Here is a 23187-nt window from a genome sequence, read left to right on the forward strand (position 1 = left end):
TGTTATTCTGGCTGGGTGTTAAAACATTGTTTACTGTTTGCTCTAGATGTAGGTGCCAGAGGCTGCAGACTCCTTTACTATCCCTTTTATCCCTCCTCTTGACTTTGAACTTCCCTGCACATTCTCCTCAGAGAGAGTCTGTTTACCAAGAATAATCAAGAAAAACAAGGAGGGATAATATAAACGATCAATATCAGAAATGTAAAGGGATGATACTACAGATAAGGCAGATATTTAAAGGGTAATAAAACAATATCAGAAACAATATTATGCCAGTAAGTTTAGTTACTTAGATCCAGTGGACAAAATTCCTATAAAACACAATTTAACCATCTCATAAGGAAATCAAACAACTAAATATCCCTATATCTATGAAAGCACAAATTCCCAGTTGTTGGCCACTGCCACAGAGTGGGGGGAAATGCACATTTTTAAGCATTTGTTTGCTTTATCTGTGAAAATTTCACCTTCACAGTATGAATTATGGAGCATTGTCCTAAATTTTTCTTATTGGTGACAGCAATTTGTGTGTTGTACACTGGAGTTCCAGTTTTTTTTTTTTTTTTTTTTGAGACGGAGTTTCGCTCTTGTTACCCAGGCTGGAGTGCAATGGCGTGATCTCGGCTCACCGCAACCTCTGCCTCCTGGGTTCAGGCAATTCTCCTGCCTCAGCCTCCTGAGTAGCTGGGACTACAGGCACGCATCACCATGCCCAGCTAATTTTTTGTATTTTTAGTAGAGATGGGGTTTCACCGTGTTGACCAGGATGGTCTCGATCTCTTGACCTCGTGATCCACCCGCCTCGGCCTCCCAAAGTGCTGGGATTACAGGCTTGAGCCACCATGCCCGGCTGGAGTCCCAATTGAGGACATTACTGAATATAAAATGATTTTAAGTAAAAAGACAGAAAATGTTTTGAAATATGGTCATAACTTCCAAGGGTTCTCTACCCTCTGACCCCTGGATTGGGGACCTCCATGACCTCCCTAATATCCCTCTCTTCCTACTGCCTTAAGGCCAACTCAATGTATCCACATAAACAGCAACCCAAAGCCAGTAAAAGATCATAATGAACACCAGAAGTGTCTACTGCCATCATTCCAGATCCTCTTTGCTTTTTTTTGACTTACTCCTCTTTGATAGTTATTCATATAGTTTCAAATCCAGAATTCAGCTATTCTCTCCATGGCCCTAGTTTGGATGAAAACAATCAGCTTTCTTTGGATCTGTAGATGGCCTTGGACAGTACATGTTCACTGTCTATGGGGTCTCCTTTCCATCGTGGCCACATCCTGCTTGCAGATCTGCTGCTGGGTTAACACAACATCATCTGCTAGATGATGCCATTTATTTGACATCCTGGGCTTACAGCACTCTAAAGGGCACTCGCTGCCCTTTACAGAGAAAAATACATTGCTGAGCAAAGGATTAAACAGTCTCCCTATGCTACCAGAAGTTCAGTGCATTTTCCAGGATTTTCAAGGCTTCATTGCTGTCAAGTTCTGAGCCCTCCTATCCACTTGTGTTTACCCATGAATAATGCAGAAAACATGAGTAATCATAAATCTAATCATTGAGGTAGAGTAACCTAGTCATAGGCAAAAGGACAGCTAGTGTTAAACTCCTTTATATAAATTTGAGGAAAAGTTTACATATTCATAATGACTTTCTGATCTGGAAAGCCCCAGGTGTGTCAACTATTAACAATTGGATGAATACTTCAGGTAATATTTAAACAAATAGCAATTTTATACCAGGCATTTCCCCATCCAGGAGATGAAGTAAAGTACTGGTAGTAATAGACACTTCTACCAAGATCTCCTACCACTGCCTCTCTGTGCACAAGAAAGGAGGGAGAAGCCACCTTGCTTCTCTTATATTTGAGCATCATTTAAGGGAATATAGGTCTCTAAGGACCCACATGTAAGTCTGCTGGGTAAGAAAGTTCTAATGCTGGAACTCTTTTCAGCTGTTAAATTTTCTAAAATATATATATATATATACTGCTTTATTTGTATTTATATACATTTATGAGATATAAATGTAATTCTGTCAGAGCTTTTAGCATACACATCTCAGGAAAAATGTTCATTGTACCCATGAAAGTAATTTCTCATCCCCCATTTCCTCTCACCACACACTTCAGCCCTCTTCAAAAGGAAACTGTTCCTTTTCTAACAGAAACGAAACCTAAAAACAGTGGTGGGAGGAGTTTCCACATTGTTTCCTAACTCCATTCTCTCTGGGGCAACGGCACAGCAGTAGAGAGCCACCACTAGTCAGATTACTCAGTGACTCAACCAAGGCCTTTTTTTCTTGTTATCTTTGCAAATACTTCATTTTCTTAGCATTTCAGGAAATTACAACATCCTACAGTTCTGTTTCTGGGAACTTTACTGATTTATCTCTTCATTTGAACAAAATTAGCATTGATTCCTGCATTTCTGAAAATCTCAAGATCTGGACCACTGTTGAAAAAATTTCCAGTGAGGTGAGTACTGTTGCTAGTTTTGTAAATAAGGTCTTGTTACTTCTTTGAAGTCCCCAGAGTCACAAGGGGACAATCAGTATTGGTTATTCAGGGTCATGGGAGGATGGGAATAGGGCTGGGTTTTCAGAAAAGTGAAAACTGAGTTGCTTGATATAAATCCTTCACTTGCTTAGGAAGATAATAGGCATCTTTTATGCCACCACAACTGAGGACTGAACAAAAGAAAATGCATTTTGATCATTGTAAATTTTTTTTTTTAAAAGATGGGGTTTCACCATAATGGCCAGGCTGGTCTTGAACTCCTGACCTCAGGTGATCCACCCACCTCTGCCTCCCAAAATGCTAGGATTACAGGCGTAAGCCACCGCACCCGGCCAACCATTGCAGATTTTAAAACTAATTTTCTGAGTATGTATTGGCATTTGTTGATATTTAGAAGATGGCTTTGGCTATTTTGACCAGAAGTAGTGTTGGAAACTCGGTAGCTGTGGTGGGTTTTCAAGACAGTGACATGAAAAAAGTATCATGAAAGAATATTAAGTAAAAAACACATCTGAGCATAGAGCTGAATTATGTGATATCATCCCAATTTTAAAAAACATGAGAACAAATGTACACATACAGTGGAAAACTTTTTTCAGTTTCACAGTTATTCAAGTATGTGGTGTCTTAATATTTTCATAAGTATGTTGATCTTTTATGTTTTTTCTTTGTTGTTCTTTCACAATCATATATTAGTTGTATGTATAATATATATTCACACACACGTTATATGTATATATAATCAGTTATACAAACATGTACACACATAGAAATATATGTGTGTATAGTGGAATGTGAGATTTTAAAATGTTGATTTCAGAATTTTATGTATGTATTAGATAAATGTTAAGTTTATTATGTTCAAATTTATATCATTACAGATTTCATACATATATGTGTGTGTAGTTAGGTCTGTGCATGTGTGTGTATATAAAGAGAAATATATCCTAATAATTATAGGACCACAAAGCACTATAAAATAATAATAAATAATATCATTAAATTAGATACATTTATTTTATTATTATTTTTTCTTTCTTTTCTCACAATAATGCTTTGTAGCAAAATTAGATAAATTTATAACTAAAACTGTTATAATTTCCTAGTTGAACCTTTTATCATTATAAGGTATCTGAAGTTACTTTTGGGCTTAAGGTATATTTAAATTTACACAAACATAGATAAACTTGCTTTCTTTAGTGATTCTTTGCAAGATAATTTTTAGCAATTGTTTTCACCTTTTGTTAACATGTATTTATATTTCTTAAATCAAATTCGGTGAAAGTTGTCACTTAACAGATCAGACCTTTTAGGTGTATGCTGGTAATTAACAATCTGCTATCTTCAATTTATGACATTTCTATATTATCTCACCATCTAAGACAATTACTTTAGTGAATTGTCCTGTTCTTTTTCTTCCGTCCCTTTACCATGCTGTTAAAATTTCTGTTTCTCTTCTCTTTGATCAGGGCTTTCTTTTTATGACATTAGGAACACCTAAAGTTTATTTTTCACTTTTCCTATCTTTTGGCTGACAGCATTTTAAATTTTATTTATTGTTTTCTTATTAAATATTATTTTCAATAGATTTTTTTGTGTGGTATGAGTCTTTGTCTTGCAAAAAGATCGAGGCCCTGAGTATCAGATTATAGTTTTTGAGACTCTTCTGTTTAAATATCATTTTGCCTAAATTAAAATTCTAAATTTAAAATTATATTTTCCCTCAAGACAAGATGAAAGCCCCTCTCCTGTAACTGTGGAGCTAGACATATTTTGAAATAAAGAATCTGGAGGCTTCAGAAAGGCTGTTTAGTATATATATTCTACATACTGTCTTACTAGAAACTCTATTGGGATATAAATACTCCAAAATCAAAAGCACTAATATTGCACAACAAAACATGTGAAGGTTCATATTTAAGTGAAATAAATAAAGATTATACATAGCTTACTGTCACCTCCAGTCTCTTTTCATTTTGCAAATAAATTGTGCTGTCACACTCACAAAATAAGTTAAAACTTTCCATTTAAAATTTTTTTTTGGTTTCGTAATTGTTATGGAACTTTAGACCAGCATTACATAAAAATGACTCCATTGTTCTGCTTCAGACAGTTTTGCTATTGAGAATCACTCTCAATCTGATTCTTGAATCTTTGTAGATGATCTATTTCTCATTTCTGAAGGCTCACAGAGTATTTTTGTTTATTATATCCTTCAGTATCACTATAATGTGCTTCTGTGTAGATTTTCCCCTCCTTCTCTGGACCTTTTCAATCCAAGGACACTCATGCTCTCTAAGAAGGAAGGAAAGGAAGCAATTTTCTTTTTTTGAGACAGAGCCTTGCTCTGTGGCCTAGTCTGGAATGCAGTGGTGCAATCTCGGCTCACTGCAACCTCCACCTCCCAGGCTCAAACGATTGTTCTACTCAGCCTCCTGAGTAGCTGGAACTGAAGGCATGTGCCACCACGCCTGGCTAATTTTTTGTATTTTTAGTAGAGATGGGGTTTCACTGTTCAGCCAGATGGTCTCGCTCTCCGGACCTCGTGATCCGCCCACCTCAGCCTCCCAAAGTGGTGTGATTACAGGTGTGAGCTACCAGGCCTGGCCCAATTAATAGCCCCAGAAATTTAAATATCTTGGTTATACAAAAGGTACACAAAGCCATCATTCCTAAAATTAAAACATTCATTAACTTAAAAAGAAACTGGAATCCGTACCATGCACTGGGTGTCATCACGGAAGTGCACAGACATTAAAAGGTCAAGAGGAGTGACACTCTGTCCATAAGAGGATTCTAAAATCTACCAGGAGACAAAGCCACAATTGAGTCTTAAGTTTGTACGGGAAGTAGTCAAAGAAAGAAATGTGGGAATGGCTTTCCAGGCAATAAGAAGGAACTCGCAAAGTCGTGAGGCACGAAGATGTAAGGTGTGTTGTATCTTTGTGGAGCACGGATACGAGGAATACAAAAGTACCAGAAGTAAAAAAGACGCAGCTTATTCAACACTTTCTGAGACAGTACAGGAAGCAAGGAATTTTTGGAAAGAAAAAGGAGAAATAACTGAAGGATTTCAGTGGAATAGAAATGTGGCCTATAGAGAGAAAACTGGCTGTGCGAAAAGAAATAGACCAGTCTGAAAGAAGAAAAATAAAACAAGTAGTGAAATAATTCCAGTGAATACATGCTGTGATGCTGCACTGGAAAGCATGCGGATTTTCAGCAAAGCGATGGTTTTATGGATACGGAGAACAGAAGCCATGGTCTAGCACCAAAGAAGGGAGGATGCTAATGAGAGCCAACTAGGGAAAATTCAAGGAGAATAGGGTTGGTGCCCCAGCGTGAAACTGTAGCGCTGTAGCAGAAGGTTATTCATATAAGGTGGGAGGCTGCAGCCCATTTACATATAGGCCACTTCAGTCATAGTGGGAAGATTTAAGAAACAACAGGCAGGCTTTGGGGGATGGGCTCCAGCCCCAGTAAAGGATAGAAAGAGGAACCAAGTGCTTTGACACTGCATAGCCCGTACTCTAAACACTGAGACAATTGCTTGTTCTCAGACGTCCCTCTAACACATGGAACCAACTTCACTATCCTCATTCATTGGGAAGAATTTCTTAGACATTCCTAACACAGCAGTTCTTCACTCAATTTCTCCAGTAACACATTCGGTCATTAAGTCCTTTATTACACATATTCATGAACAACTCTTTCATATGGGCCACTCACTCACATAGACATTCATGTTCTTTTAAATTGTCTGTATACATGTGTAACACTGTATGCCATTTTTCTCTTGTAGGCTCACTTATATCTGCAAAGATGGGAAAAAAATACAAGAACATTGTTCTCCTAAAAGGATTAGAGGGCATCAATGATTATCATTTCAGAATGGTCAAGTCCTTACTGAGCAGCGATTTAAAACTTAATCCAAAAATGAGAGAGGAGTATGACAAAATTCAGATTGCTGACTTGCTGGAAGAGAAGTTCCCAGGTGACGCTGGTTTGGGCAAACTAATACAAATTCTCAAACAAATACCAACACTTGGAGACTTTGCTGAAACTCTTAAAAAAGAAAAGTTAAAAGGTAATTGGGAAGAGGGAACACCTACTCCCTGCAGCCATCCCCCAAATCCTTCCCAACCTTGATTAGAGCCCCACCCCATCACAGTTGATGTGTGTTTCTCCAATTTGTGACTCAACAGCTGACACAATGCTGGTGCTTCAGATGCCAAAAGTTGACAATTTAGGGCATTCCATTACTAGCGTGGATTGATGTATTTCAGAGTTTGTGTTTGGGATTGGTGAAAGAATAAAAGTGAGAGGGAGTTGAAGGGGGACTGAGACTTCCAGTACATTAGAAAGATTATATGTTGATAAAGTCATAAAAATTATTGTTTAAATTCAATTAATGTATCTGTTCTATTGAGACTATTTAACCCATCATTACCCTGTATTTTTTTTTTTGAGACGGAGTTTCGCTCTTGTTACCCAGGCTGGAGTGCAATGGCACGATCTCGGCTCACCGCAACCTCCGCCTCCTGGGTTCAGGCAAATCTCCTGCCTCAGCCTCCTGAGTAGCTGGGATTACAGGCACGCGCCACCGTGCCCAGCTAATTTTTTGTATTTTTAGTAGAGACGGGGTTTCAGCATGTTGACCGGGATGGTCTCGATCTCTTGACCTAGTGATCCACCCGCCTCGGCCTCCCAAAGTGCTGGGATTACAGGCGTGAGCCACCGCGCCCGGCCTACCCTGTATAATTTTTAAAAATGCAGTACTTAAATGTGAGACTGCCTCTCAGAAACATGATCTCTCCTCTTGTTGTATTGAGTTAAAAAAAGGATTTTAAAACGTCTAAGTCCAAAATAAGCATAACCTGCCTCATGGAAACCTTTCACTGGTTTCTATAATTGGAATAGCTTACCTGGGAACGTGACCAAGCAGTCCGCGTCATGGAAACAGTTGTTAAAACTTTAAAAAGTTTTAAATTTTAACTTGGGAAAGGGTTGACCGAGGCACATGGAGTTCAGAGGACAGGAAGCACGTGCTCAGTGCACAGGGGAGGAGTGAGGAAAGTGCGGAGGAGCATGACTCGGTGCCTGTGCCTGTCCTGTGACTGCCGGTCTCCTTGAGGCCAGGCTGGGCTAATGCAGTAGATGTACACTGAAGCACAGCTCAACCCTCAGGCAGGAAGTGAGAGCAAATTGTATTGAAACTGCTTCAGCTGTCGGAGATCGTTTATATATCTTCCTTTTTTCTGTATTGGTTGTGAATAAAATTGAATGTATTCCAGCACAAGGACAAACCCCATCAAAAAAGAGGAAGCAGGAAACGGATCCTGCTGTACCTGCACCCTCCGCAGTCAGCATCACAGCTGAAGGAGCAGAGGCAACTCCTGGAGATCAGGTAAGCTTCAGAAGAGAAGCAAGCTTCAAGGCCCACAGAGGAAGTTCCGTATGGCTCTTCCACTCAACCTCTCGAGCAGACAGTTATTTCTTCATGTTTCCCATCAAGCTTCAGATTTACCAAATTGGATGATAATGATCATCTTATTGATGATCAAAGCAGTGAACCAAACACATAAGTAAACATAATGCCAATATATATAACATAAATGTGATATCTTTGTTCTAGTAGAGAGGATTGTAAGCATGAGAATGAGATAAGTAAATACTTTGTGCTCGTTTATAAAAACCTAGTTATTTTTTTTTTTTTTTTTTTTTTTTTTTTGGTTGAGACGGAGTTTCGCTCTTGTTACCCAGGCTGGAGTGCAATGGCGCGATCTCGGCTCACCGCAACCTCCGCCTCCTGGGTTCAAGCAATTCTCCTGCCTCAGCGTCCCGAGTAGCTGGGATTACAGGTGCACGCCACCATGCCCTGCTAATTTTTGTATTTTTAGTAGAGACGGGGTTTCACCATGTTGACCAGGATGGTCTCGATCTCTTGACCTCGTGATCCACCCGCCTCGGCCTCCCAAAGTGCCGGGATTATAGGCGTGAGCCACTGCGCCCGGCCTATAAAAACCTAGTTTTTCTAATCCCAAGTCAGCACATCCCATAACAGAAATAATTTGAGAAATAATGTGTGTAACATTCTCCTCTTTCTTTAATGAAACTACCTATGCCCACGTCTTACAACTGGCCAGAGATGGGCAGCACCCTCCCAAGTTTCCAAGAAGCATCTTGTTAGGTATCATAAAACTACTACCCAATAATGAAAATGTGCTCTACTTCAGTTGGCACTGAAAATGAATAACAGAAAAATCAAACTACTTGCAGAAAAGAAAAATCTCAACCAAAAAAAAGACTGAAACCAAAAAGAGTAAGATGTCGGAGGAGCAGACTCAGCCTCCTTGTCCTGCAGGAGCCAGCATGTTCACAGCTGTGGGCCATTCCCCACCTCCCCAGCCCTCATCATCAGCTCCACCCGACGCTTTCTCCATTGAGGTACGCTCTTCCTGGTCCCCTTTTGCTTTGTTTTCTTCAACCCAAAGTACAGGAATGATTTCATCTGTTACTAAATTGAATCAGTAATTTACTAGTTAATCGAATGTACATATTGAGAAATTTTAATCTATTGCTTCCACAGGGATACTTGATGAACTTGACATTATCTCTGACTTCAGGAAGTTTTCTGTCCTGTATTGTTGGGGAAGGGAGAGAGAGCTGTGGAGTACACAACTGTCAGCTGTGGGCTCACTGTCTACTGCTCTCATCTCCTTCATACCTCTTCCCTTGGCTCACTGTAGTATCCCATGTCAGATCTCTCCAGCACCTGCTAGTTTGTGAATGAGGTCATCCATTCCTTCAGCACTTTTTTTTATAGATTAAACAACCTCCCCTTCATTAAAAGTGTTCTATTGCAATTCAAGGAGACCGAGATGTTCAAGAGAAAAGATATTGAAGGAAAGCCATTGTGAGCCCCAGGTTTCTGTTAGTATGCTAGCTGTGAGAGCCCTGACACTGAGAAAGGCTATGGTGGTGGGAATGACACTCTGTAGTGTCTCCAGCCGGCGCCTACTGGGATGATGGCATTCTGAGGGGTTCAACATGTGTTCTCACCTGCTGTAAGTTAACTGAATCTTAGGCAGGGACACTATGAGGTGTGCTCTCAAAATTGCCTTGTCTACACTGGTGATAACTGAACACTCTTTTTTTTTTTTTTTTTTGAGACGGAGTTTCGCTCTTGTTACCCAGGCTGGAGTGCAATGGCACGATCTTGGCTCACCGCAACCTCTGCCTCCTGGGTTCAGGCAATTCTCCTGCCTCAGCCTCCTGAGTAGCTGGGATTACAGGCACGCACCACCATGCCCAGCTAATTTTTTGTATTTTTAGTAGAGACGGGGTTTCACCATGTTGACCAGGATGGTCTCGATCTCTTGACCTCGTGATCCACCCACCTCGGCCTCCCAAAGTACTGGGATTATAGGCGTGAGCCACCGCGCCCGGCTGAACACTCTTAAAGTGTATAGTTTGTGGTGGGCACCACTTTTCATTTTAAGTGTCATTTAACTTTGTCTATTTTTAGGCTTTAGTACTTTAAGCTGGCAAGAGAAATAGTATAATTCATTATTTCATTCTAAAACTATTTATTTTTGTTGTTGTTTTTGAGACGGAGTCTTTCTCTGTCATCCAGGCTGAAGTGCAGTGGTATGATCTCCACTCACTGCAACCTCCGCCTCCCGGTTCAAGCGATTCTCTTGCCTCAGCCTGCCAAGTAGCTGGGATACAGGTGCCCACCACCACACCCAGCTGATTTTTGTATTATTAGTAGAGCCAGGGTTTCACCATATTGGCCAGGCTGGTCTCAAACTGCTGACCTCAGGTGATCCACCCACCTCACCCTCCCAAAGTACTGGAATTATAGGCGTGAGCCACCGCGCCTGGCCCTAAAAGTTATTTTAAGGTACTTCATGACACTGTTTTTAGTATCCACTGGTCTTGTGTTGCTCTCACGCTGTACTTCTTAAGGGTGATTCTGTTTAGAGAAAGGTCGTCTTTTCACCATATGATCTCCTCTATGACTTCCTCTTGCTATTATACCAGTTTAGGATATCTTCTGCCCTGGCTAGCCATCCCTCTCTACCCTGACTCCAGCTCTAAACATCTGTGCAAGTTTTGGGGCCCTGTGTTATCACTGAGGTCACTGAATAGCAGTTCTGTATTTCTCAGACATTTTTCTTTGTTCTCCTGTGGTATCATACACAGAGCCCAAAACCAGTGGCCAAACGTCCGGTAACTGCCAAAAGAAATATTCCCCAAAAGGGCCCAGTGATAGTGAAGGTACTGAGTGCAACAAAGCCATTTGGATATGAGACCCCAGAAAATGAGAAAAAAATGATGTTTCATGCTACAGTGGTTACACCGACACAGTTCTTCCATGTGAAGGTTTTAAACATCAACTTGAAGGAGAAATTCAGTGGAAAGAAAATCATCACCATATCAGATTATTTGGAATATGATAATCTCCTAGAGGTCAATGAAGGATCTTCCGTATCTGAAGCTGGTCCTGACCAAAAGCTTGAGGTTCCAAATAAAATCATCAGCAGAGCAAAGGAAACTCTGAAGATTGATATTCTTCACAAACAAGCCTCAGGAAATATTGTATATGGGATATTTACGCTACTTAAGGTAAGTCCTCTGAATTGTTTTGTTTCATTTTTCCACCAACACCTGACATTAAAAGCCTTGATGTGTGAGATGAAGCTTTGCCTATAAACTGGATGGTAGAATCCAGGACTCTCAGGACTAATGACAGGCGGATAAAGCCTTCTCTGAAGTTAAGACTGGGATTGGGGCACCTGTTAATGTTTCTTTCCCATGTTCTCCTTCCCAGAGCATTAAACTTTAATCTTTACAATGATTGAGAAACCTTAAGATTTTATCACTTGTTATTATCTATGCTAAGTCACAATGACCAAGGACAGTGTGAGGTCTAGATCCATACACACATAATACTAAGTTTATCCCTTTGACTATTATCTCTACTGTAGTAAAAATCACATTATTTTCATTTTGACTGAAGTATTGTCCTCCAAGGCTTGAGTTCTGGTTATAACAGAGCAAGAAATGAATTGACTATTCATGCCTGAAAAACAAATGCAGAAAGTAAGTAAGACAATGTTCTGACCAAGTAAAACTAATTCATCAAAAATAAATTGAACAATTGAGAAATATGAATTTTGATGATACTTAGAAAATCGAGTAATCTAAATTTGTCATTTATATATAAGTAACCAAAAAAGAGAGCACAGAGTGCTTTTCCTGATATGTTCTGTTCAAATTCATGAAACTAGTTAGCATGAGACTTTTAACCCCCAGCTCCAAAATATCCATCCTCTGCTATTGATTCAAGTAATTTCTTATCTGATTGATAGTTCACTACTCATTATATTTGTTTCCTAGAACATCTCCTTATTTAACCTGCATTACTTTCTGTACACACTCTAAAAGGGATGATTTTTTTTTTTAATATATATATGTTTTAAATAAAGACGGGGTTTCACCATGTTGGTCAGGCTGATCTTGAATTCCCGACCTCAGGTGATCCACCCGCATTGGCCTCCAAAGTGCTTGGATTACAGGTGTGAGCCACCATGCCCGGCAAGATGATTCTTATATACCCACTTCTAGAATGATGAGTAACGAGCAAAAAGCTGAAATGGTTGAGCTCAAGGACTTGGGTTCGGGACGGGGTACAAATATTGGAAGAGACTCAGAAAATGCAGATGGTAGAAAAAGTAATTAGAGAGTTACTAGAAGCTTGCTTTTTCTTACAGATACCTCATAATTCACTGAATAAGTAGTTGTAGCAGGGCCAGAGGCCCCAAAAGGCTATCAGGGGTTTCAGATTCTTCTGTATCAAGGTGCCTTGGGAAGTATAGCTGCCCTGGAGGTGAAAACAATAGAAACTAGAAAGAAAGCTCAATGTTCTAGAACTCTTATAGAAATACCTCAGACATGAAAGACTTAAACAAAAAGGATAATGAGGGAGGGCTCTCTGCAAAGATCTGGCCTAAGGTATATACATATCTGTACTAGGAGTTGCCGTCCTGTATCTCGCTTAACTCTCTTACAAGGGAGTTTATTCTATATGTGGTTGTTATTAATTACATTCTCAGGAACAGAGTATTGATTTTCTGTTACAGAAAGAAGTAAATCAAAAACAGAAGAGTACAACCTATGAAATTGAGGATGACAGAGGAAAAATGGATGTAGTGGGGACAGGACAATGTCACGATATCCCCTGTGAAGATGGAGATAAGCTCCATCTTTTCTGCTTCCGACTTAGAAAAAAGAACCAGATGTCAAAACTGATTTCAGAAATGCATAGTTTTATCGAGGTGAGAATTAAATAGGTAAATATTAGTTTTCCAAAGTGGAAATGATTTGCTTTACGTTTTGGGAGAAACAGATTTGTGGGTGTTTATTTTTTTTACAAAGTCTAGCAGAAGGCATGAGTACTCACATTTATTTTGTTTATTTATTTATTTTTTTTTTGGATGGAATGATATGATAGGAAGGATACAATTTTTAAAAGAAAGAAAAACTGACCTTAATTGAAAAAAATTAAACTCTGAATTTTACATAAACTTTTAAGTGATTGTAGGGTTGGGATTTAAAATTACATGTTCTCCATTTGTGGACTAGAAAATGTTGTGTGTGTGTATGACACTTTGTAGTTTGTAACATTAAAATACACAGTGATCCATAAAATTTCCTAGCTTGAAAATTAAAATTATTTGCAATGATCAAAATTATGTTTCACAGGCAAAGGTTTATGCAAAGGAAGCTCTCCAATTTGTTAATTTGAATTCAGATATTCACTTGTTAAGTTTCCTTACAGTACATGATTTTATACTGTTGCCATTTTGAATGTGTTTTGTCATTGTTGTTGTTGTTACAAATGGTAGCCTTGTTTAGAAACAGTAGTTCAGCTAAATTATTTTAGTAATTACTTTTTTTTATTGTACTTTAAGTTCTAGAGTACATGTGTAGATCTTGCAGGATTGTTGCATAGATACACACATGCGATGGTGGTTTGTTGACTCCATCCTCCCATCACCTACATCAGCCATTTCTCCCAGTGTTATCCTTCCCCAACTTCCCCAACTCCCGCTGTCCCTCCCCTAACCCCTCACACCCAACATACCCCAGTGTGTGATGTTCCCCTCCCTGTGCCCATGTGTTCTCACTGTCAACACCTGCCTGTGAGAACATGCAGTATTTGGTTTTCTGTTCTTGTGTCAGTTTGTTGAGAATGATGGTTTCCAGGTTCATCCATGTCCCTACAATGGACATGAACTCATCGTTTTTTATGGCTGCATAATATTCCATGGTGTATATGTGCCACATTTTCTTTGCCCAGTCTATCATTGATGGCCATTTGGGTTGGTTCCAGGTCTTTGCTATTGTAAACAGTGCCACAATGAACATACGTGTGCATGTGTCTTTATAACAGAACAATTTATAATACTTTGGATATATACCCCGTAATAGGATTGCTGGGTCAAATGGAATTTCTATTTCTAGATCCTTGGGGAATTGCCACACTGTCTTTCACAACTGTTGAACTAATTTACACTCTCACCAATGGTGTAAAAGTGTTCCTATTTCTCCACATCTTCTCCAGCATCTGTTGTCTCCAGATTTTTTAATGATTGCCATTCTAACTAGCATGAGATGGTATCTCAATGTGGTTTTGATTTGCATTTCTCAAATGACCGGTGATGATGACCTTTTTTTCATATGTTGGTTAGCCTCATAAATGTCTTCTTTTGAAAAGTGTCTGTTCATATCCTTCTCCCACTTTTGGGTGTGTTTGTTTGTTTGTTTCTTGTAAATCTGTTTTAGTTCTTTGTAGATCCTGGATATTAGCCCTTTGTCAGATGGGTAGCTTGCAAAAGGTTTTTCCCATTCTGTTGGTTGCCAATTCACTCTAACGATTGTTTCTTTTGCTGTGCAGAAACTTTAAGTTTAATTAGATCCCATTTGTCTATTTTGGCTTTTGTTGCCATTGCTTTTGGTGTTTTAGTCATCATGAAGTCCTTACCTATGCCTATGTCCTGAATGGTATTGCCTATGTTTTCTTCTAGGATTTTTATGGTGTTAGGGCTTATGTTTAAATCTTTAATCAATCTGGAGTTAATCTTAGTGTAAGGTGTAAGGAACGGGTCCAGTTTCAGCTTTCTGCACATGGCTAGCCAGTTTTCCTAACACCATTTATTAAACAGGGAATCCTTTATCCATTGCTTTTTCTTGTCAGGTTTGTCAAAGATCAGATGGTTGTAGATGTGTGATGTTGCTTCCAAGGCCTCTGTTCTGTTCCATTGGTCTATATCTCTGTTTTGGTACCAGTACCATGCTTTTTTGATTACTGTAGGCTTGTAGTATAGTTTGAAGTCAGGTAGTGTGATGCCTCTAGCTTTGTTCTTTTTGTTTAGAATTGTCTTGGCTATGCAGGCTCTCTTTTGGTTCTACATAAAGTTTAAAGTGTTTTTTTCCAGTTCTGTGAAGAAGGTCAATGGTAGCTTGATGAGGATAGCGTTGAATCTATAAATTACTTTGGGCAGTGAGGCCATTTTCACAATATTGGTTCTTCCTAACCATGAGCATGGAATATTTTTCCATTTATTTGTATCTTCTCTTATTTCGTTGAGCAGTGGTTTGTAGTTCTCCTTGAAGAGGTCCTTTACCTCCTTTGTTAGTTATATTCCTAGGTATTTTATTTTCTTTGTAGCAATTGTGAATGGGAGTTCGCTCATGATTTGGCTCTCTTTAAGTCTGTTATTGGTGTATAGGAATGCTTGTGATTTCTGCACATTGATTTTGTATCCTGAGACTTTGCTGAAGTTGCTTATCAGCTTTAGGAAATTTTGGGCTGAGACAATGGGGTCTTTTAAATATACAATCATGTCATCTGCAAATAGAGACAGTTTGACTTCCTCCTTTCTTAATTGAATACCCTTTATGTCTTTTTCTTGCCTGATTACCCTGCCTAGAACTTCCAACACTATATTGAATAGGAGTGGTGAGAGAGGGCATCCTTGTCTAGTGCCAGATTTCAAAGGGAATGCTTCCAGTTTTTGTCCATTCAGTATGATATTAGCTGTGGGTTTGTTGTAAATAGCTTTTACTGTTTTGAGATATGTTCCATCGATACCCAGTTTATTGAAAGTTTTTAGCATAAAGGGCTACTGAAGTTCGTCGAAGGTCTTCTCTGCATCTATTGAGATAATCATGTGGTTTTTGTCTTTGGTTCTGTTTATATGATGGATTATGTTTATAGATTGGCTTATGTTGAACAAGTCTTGCATCCCCAGTATGAAACCTACTTGATCATCATGGATAAGCTTTTTGATGTGCTGTGCATTCAGTTCACCAGTATTTTATTGAAGATTTTTGGATCAATGTTCATTATGGATATTGGCCTGAAGTTTTATGTTTTAGCTGTGTCTCTGCCAGGTTTTGGTATCAGGATGATGTTGGTCTCATAAAATGAGAGGGAGGACTCCCTCTTTTTGTATTGTTTGGAATAGTTTCAGAAGGATTGGTACCAGCTCCTCTTGTATGTTGGGTAGAATTCAGCTGTGAACCCGTCTGGACCTGGACTTTTTTTGGTTAGTAGGCTATTAATTGCTGCCTCGACTTCAGACCTTGTTATTGGTCTATTCAGGGTTTCAACTTCTTCCTGGTTTAGACTTGGGAAGACACAAGTGTCCAGGAATTTATCCATTTCTTCCAGATTTACTGATTTATGTGCATAGAGTTGTTTGTAGTAATCTCTTGATGGTAGTTTGTATTTCTGTGAAATTGGTGGTGATATCTCCTTTATTGTTTTTTATTGCATCTATTCAATTCTTCTCTCTTTTCTTTTTTATTAGTCTGACTAGGGGTCTGTCTATTTTGTTGATCTTTTTAAAAAAAACTAGCTTCTGGATTTACTGATTTTTTTTTTTTTTTTTTGAAGGGTTTTTTGTGTCCGTATCTCCTTCAGTTCTGCTCTGATCTTAGTTATTTCTTGTCTTCTGCTAGCTTTTGAGTTATTTGATCTTGCTCCTCTAGCTCTTTCAATTTTGATGATAAGGTGTTGATTTTAGATCTTTCCTCACTTCTCATGTGGGCATTTATTGTTATAAATTTCCCTCTAGACACTGCTTTAAATGTGTCCCAGAGATTCTGGTACATTGTGTCTTTGTTCTCATTGGTTTCAAAGAACATCTTTATTTCTATCTTCATTTCATTGTTTATCTGTTTGTCGTTCAGGAGCCAGTTGTTCAGTTTCCATGTAGTTGTGCAGTTTTGAGTGAGTTTCTTAATCCTGATTTCTGATTTGATTGCACTGTGGTCTGAGAGACTGTTATGATTTCCGTTCTTTTGCATTTGCTGAGGAGTGATTTACTTCCAATTATGTGATCAATTTTAGAGTAAGTGTGATGTGGTGCTGAGAAAAATGTATATTTTGTGGATTTGGAGTGGAGAGTTCTGTAGACGTCTATTAGGTCTGCTTGGTCCTGATCTGCGTTCAAGTCCTGGATATCCTTGTTAATTTTGTCTCGTTGATTTGTCTAATATTGACAGTGGAGTGTTAAAGTCTCCCATTATTATTGTGTGGGAGTCTAAGTCTCTTTGTAGGTCATTAAGAACTTGCTCTTTCTTCTGCTTAATCCATTTGGCTATTGAAACTTGTGTATGCTTCATGAAGTTCTCGTGCTGTGTTTTTCAGCTCCATCAAGTCATTTATGTTCTTCTCTAAGCTTGTTATTCTAGTTAGCATTTTGTGTAACCATTTTTAAAGGTTTTTAGATTTTTGCGTTGGGTTAGAACATGTTCCTTTAGCTCAGAGAAGTTTGTTATTACCCACCTTCTTAAGCCTGCCTCTGTCAATTTGTCAAACTCATTCTCCATCCTGTTTTGTTTTCTTGCTGGTGAGAAGTTGTGATACCTTGGAGGAGGAGAGGCGTTCTGTTCTTTGATGATTTCATCCTTTTTTGTGCTGGTTTCTTCCCATCTTTGTGGATTTATCTGCCTTTGAAGTTGGTGATTTCAGATGGGGTCTCTGAGTGAGTGTTGTTTCTGTTGATGTTGAGGCTATTCCTTTCTGTTTTTATTTGTTTGTTTTCCTTCTAACAGTCAGGTCTCTCTGCTGTAGGACTGTTGGAGGTCCACCCCAGACCTTGTTTGCCTGGGAATCACCCAGGGGGGCTGCAGAGCAGTGAGGATTGTTGCCTGATCTTTCCTTTGGTTGCTTCATCTCAGAAGGTTACCCACCAGGTGTCAGTCTGAGCTCTCCTGTATGAGGCGCTTTTTGGTTATACAGGGCAGGGAGCCGCTTGAGGAGGCAGTTTGTCCCTTGTCTGCCTGCAGAGGTGCTGCTGGGCTGCCTCATACTCAGCCCAGTTGCTGTGTAGACTTTCACACTTTGGGCACTCACAGTTTTTCAGCTGTCTCTTGGAGCCTGCAGCAGCAACCCACTTCCTTCAAAGGTGCCATTTTGAATGTTCTACTCACATTTAAATAGAGAAATGTATTAAGATATATTAAGAGAATTATGTTCCTCATAGCCTTCAGAAGGATATAAAACTCATGCTAAAAAAATAAAATGTTTGGGCTGGGCGTAGTGGCTCACGCCTGTAATCCAAGCACTTTGGAGGTCAAAGCGGGCAGATCACCTGAGGTCGGGAGTTCAAGACCAGCCTGACCAACATGGTGAAACCCCGTCTTTAAAAAGAATAAAAATAAATAAAATAAATAAATAAAATAAAATATTTGAAGAAATTAGGAGGGTGGGGAACCAATCTAACATAGTGGTCAAAAGCAAGGGCTTTGGAGTAGGATAGATTTGGTCCACATCTGGCACATTCGTTTCCTGATATTGGGAAAATACCTTAAATGTTTCTCATAAGATTGGTTTAAAAATTAAATGAGATAATGGATATACATTTCTTATTCCATTGCCTTGTATATTATGGGAAATCAATATGCAATAGGTACTATTGCTCTTAGCAAGATAAAGACAAACATTGGAAAGATTTCTAGGCAGAGAAAATGTTACATGCAAATGTTAAAAGTGTGAAACAGCATAGCGAGTTATATATAACAATGGTATATGTAGAAAGGTATAGGGAAATGATGCAAGACAGGTAAAAAGCAGCCTTCCAGCAAGCCGGCTTTTGTCATAAAGATAGAGATGGAGTCTCCAATGTAATAGCATCAGTAAGTAAATATTGAAAGATTTTAGGAAGAAGAATGCTTGATCATTTCACATTTTAGCAAAAAAAAAAAAAAATAAAAATAAAAATCTGATAATTGCCTGAAGGGATACATTAGAGAGACCATGTTTGGAAGTAATGAGACCTATTAGAATCTAATAAAGGATGGTATTCTCACAAATGAAAAGATGTTGTGCTTCCTCTAATATTGAAAACCATTAAACAGAAAATGAATACTTTCAGGTAAAGAAAAAAACAAACCCGAGAAATTATGCCCCGAAGAGCATGAAACTACCTCAGGAGCAGAGTCAGCTTCTAAATACTTCAGAGGCCAGCACAACCCTCCCTGAGAGCCATCCTCAGACTCCTCAGATGCCACCAATAACCGCATCCGGAAGTTCCGTCATCAAGGTACAATTTCCTGGGTCCCATGCCTCCCATCTCCCAACCGTAATTTACGGGGATTATTAGACTGTTGCTGTAATCTCTGTGTATAATCTCTGTATGAAATTATGCCACTGAATCATTTATTCAGTTCGTACAGTGAGATAGCATGATGTCATAATCTTTACTATCTAAAAGGCATTCATTTATATAATGGTTGCTGACCTCAAGAGGATTACTATCTTGTATTGCTCCAGTTGTAGAGGGGGTAAGGGAGAGTGGCCAGATAAGCAGAGATGAAGACAAAAATATGTTCAGATGCTACATTCCAGTTTCTTTTACCCATTTCCCTTTTGCTTACTTGTAATATTTCTGATTTTATTTTCATAGTTCCAAGTTTCTACCCACATTACATATTTTGACACATGCTATTTTCTTGATGGTTATTTCTCCAATCTCATCATTGGTGGGAATCTCAAGTTTTATGTGCCAACTTAAATTTTTTCCTCTGGAAAGTTCTCACTGATACAAGATACTGGAACTGATGCGTCTCCCATTCTTTGCTTTCACAGGGTCTCCTGTCAATAAGATTAAATTTCTAATTTCACCAAAGTAAACAGAGAGATTTATTTTATAAGGTGTTCCTCATACTTCCTTGATCTGAGATTTTCCTTTACAGGGTCAGCATAGCTCAAGTTATATCTGTGGACTAGAGCAAACCTACAAATCCCAGTCTAGAACGTGGAACAGCAATGACAATAATTATGTTTCTACTTTTTCAGCACTTAACTAGGTGTTGATTCTTACATGTTGTTCCTGATGTACAATATCTCATTCTTTCTTCATAACTATCAGGAGGATGCTGATAGTTTCTGCCCCAATTCACATAGAAGAAAATAGAGGTATACTAAGGTTAAAAATCTTCCTCAAGCTTTCAAAGAACGCTAGAGTCATGGTTTATATCCAGTCTTATTGAAACCTAAAACTTGAAAAATTAATGTTTATATATGGCTTTAGATTAGAAGCTCATACATGCCGCATCACCCATTTATTTATTGCTTGTATAGAGGTTGCATACCCCATGCTTTGCAAAGCTTCTGATAAAAACTGTGGTGGCCATGGGTGATCAGAATGTGTTCTAATAAGTAAACCACTCTCCAGAAGTAGAATCTGTTCATTCGCATCTCTAACAGAGTACGTTTTCTGTATTAAATAACTGAATGCCAGAAGTGGTATAGCTGTGGAAATTAAACTAATATTAATAAATAACAAAAAAGGTAAAATATAGTGAAAATAAAGGAAATTATACTTCCTTGCCCTTGGTACAGGGTATTTAAAAAAATCACTTACTTGGTAATGCCAAGGTAAATTCTTGAATATTTCTAAATATATTTGAGAACGTTGAAGCATTCTAGCTGACTGATGCAGACTACAAAACAGCAGAATTCTGTATCTGGAATTGTGGATTTTAAAGAATCTTTCTTGCAAAGTGATGATCAAAATATCTAAAACAACATAGAGCTGGGTTTCCTGGAGCCTGAAGAGCTCCGAGAAAGAGAAAGAGTAATTTAATCAAATAAAATGTATGTGATTAAATTTCTCACTGGTAATTAAGTATATTCATGGGGACCCTACTAGATTCTGTGGCTTTTGATATTTACAAGGTATACGTTCATGAAATCCTTCCTGACTCAAGAGGATGACTGTCTTCTGTTGGTCCAGGTGTGGAGAGAGATCGGGGGGAAGTAGCCAGATGAAGCAAGATGAATACAGGAATGTGTTTATTATCTATATTCCAGTTACCTTTCATCCTTTCACTTCGTTCATGACCACACTCCAGGTTTTATTTTAATCCGTCCATGCTCTTTCTCAAATCAGAAGCTTTAACATAGAGATTGCTCCCTTTGCTGGGATCACTTTTCCAGGCTCTTCTCTAGCCCAGCTTTCCACAGGTGATAGCCTAAATCCATTCCTAGGGAAAGTGCTCATTGGTACCTACATTTCAGATTAGATGAGATCGTCTGATTGTTGGTTCTTTCTGGCCCTCCATTTATGAGCTTTCCTAGCTCCCTTTACTTTTTCTAATAGCATTTGAACAATTGGAGTGTGGGGGTGATTCCCCTTTCTATACCATAAACCCAGATGGTAGGTAGCGTCTACCCCAGAGGAACAGAATACAAGAGGGGAAAGAGAGTCAGTTCATGCTATGTGCATCAATTCTTATTCCAGATTACCTTTTGCTCAGCAGTGATATGATCCTTGTAGTCACCTGCACTGAGGGTTCAGAAGCCTGTGTCTGTGGTGAAAGGGCAGGAAACTTGGAGGAAAAGTGAAAGTATTAAATCGTTGTTTTTTATAGTTGTTTTTCACCCAAGTCCCAAGCTGCATTCTGACCCAGCGGCAGATACCTCCAGCCACCATATACACACCCTGGAAGCTTGCCTTCTATGTATGTAAGGATTTTATATATATAAGGATTCTCTATTTTGATTTTTTTTTGGTTTGTTTTCATTGTTGTAGTTTGTAGTTAGTTTCAAAAAGCTATATTTCCCTCCATCGTTTATGCAGGTCTTATTTGAGGAATAGAACCTGTGTCTTTTTGCCATCTTGGCACAGGTGGCTATGGAAGGAGCCCTTGCTTAGTCATTGTAACCTAAGATCCATATTCTTTGTGCCTTTTCAGTGACTTAAGTGGCATCTTCAAATAATTATGCTCTTATCACTCATATTTCTTTGAAAGGATTATGTGAGAATTTCTAAGTCCCACCTGCTGAAATATGAATCACAACCCCTGCTACAGCTGTACAAATTGTTGTGCTGTCTGTGAACTTCCTTGGAGCACAGGAATCCTAGGAGTATCTTATCCCTTCATGGCCTCATTGCACCTAAACACACAATGCAGCCATTCTTTTTGGGTGTCCAGCTATTGTCTATAAATACAGTGTCTGTCTAACTACTTTCTTGGTGACTCCCCAGATGAGCATAGTCTTGTTCCACTGATCAGAGGGTTTCCCAAAGATTTACTCTATGGTATACATTCTATATGCGTTGGGATTTAGAACAAGCAGCCTATTCTTATCATTGATTTCTTCTGTTCTGTACACCTAAGGCCAGAAACACAAATTGACATGAATCAAGAGCAGGGATGGTAGGGGAGATAATTTACTCTGAGAAAAAAAATTAGTTAGTGATTTAAAATATTATTCAACCAAAGATTATGTTTTCCTCATCTAAATTCTACTCTTGTTGTGGGACTGTTTTACGTAACTGAAGTTGAGAAGATGATACTTCAAGGTGTTCTTGTCAGTAAGTGGCAGAAGTGAATAGAGAAGTTTCTTGAATAAAAAGCTGCCCACACCAACTCAATCTAGGGTTTCCATCAACAAGGTAAACAGAATATGAGACAGCAGTTAATCAGAGCAGACATACAAATCCCCACAGAGACAGTGTAATAATAGTGACTTAAATCATATTTCTACTTTTTTTTTTTTTTTTGAGACAGAGTTTTGCTCTTCTTACCCAGGCTGGAGTGCAACGGCTTGATCTCGGCTCACTGCAACCTCCGCCTCCTGGGTTCAAGCAATTCTCCTGCCTCAGCCTCCCCAGTAGCTGAGACGTGCGCCACCATGCCCAGCTAATTTTTGTATTTTTAGTAGAGACGGGGTTTCACCATGTTGACCAGGATAGTCTCGATCTCTTGACCTCGTGATCCACCCGCCTTGGCCTCCCAAAGTGCTGGGACTATAGGCGTGAGCCACCACGCCCAGCCCTCATATTTCTACTTGTAAAGCACTTACTAGGTGCTGGTTTTAAAACCTGTGTTCTTTATGTATATGATTGCATTCTTTCCTCATAACAGTCATGATTGATGCTATTCTCAGCCTTATTTTGCATAAGAGACAACTAAGATAGAGTTTAAAAATATTCCCCCAAATTCACAAAGACAGTGAGTGTGCTAAATGTAAATTACATGTACTTTATGTACTTTTTCTTATTCATTCTTCCTTACACCACCCTCAGATGATGTTACTGTTATTCACATTTCACATTTCTAAACAC

The 23187-nt window shown here is 38.9% G+C and overlaps 1 protein-coding gene across 1 annotated transcript in view; it reads left to right on the forward strand.

The window, feature by feature from the left end:
* The first annotated feature begins 2234 nt into the window (after positions 1 to 2234).
* The window catches only part of LOC105715504 (gamma-interferon-inducible protein 16), a 32485-nt gene continuing 11532 nt past the window's right edge, over positions 2235 to 23187 (forward strand). Inside the window, exons 1-7 of the mRNA XM_064370650.1 lie at positions 2235 to 2491; positions 6336 to 6620; positions 7828 to 7940; positions 8813 to 8980; positions 10742 to 11164; positions 12682 to 12876; positions 18988 to 19155. Of these exons, the coding sequence (XP_064226720.1) occupies positions 6356 to 6620; positions 7828 to 7940; positions 8813 to 8980; positions 10742 to 11164; positions 12682 to 12876; positions 18988 to 19155 (1332 nt within the window). The 5' untranslated portion in view covers positions 2235 to 2491; positions 6336 to 6355. The remainder of the gene's footprint in view (positions 2492 to 6335; positions 6621 to 7827; positions 7941 to 8812; positions 8981 to 10741; positions 11165 to 12681; positions 12877 to 18987; positions 19156 to 23187) is intronic.

Source organism: Aotus nancymaae, unplaced genomic scaffold (assembly GCF_030222135.1).
Source record: "Aotus nancymaae isolate 86718 unplaced genomic scaffold, 86718_ANA_hifiasm-v0.15.2.pri h1tg000108l, whole genome shotgun sequence".
NCBI lineage: Eukaryota > Metazoa > Chordata > Mammalia > Primates > Aotidae > Aotus > Aotus nancymaae.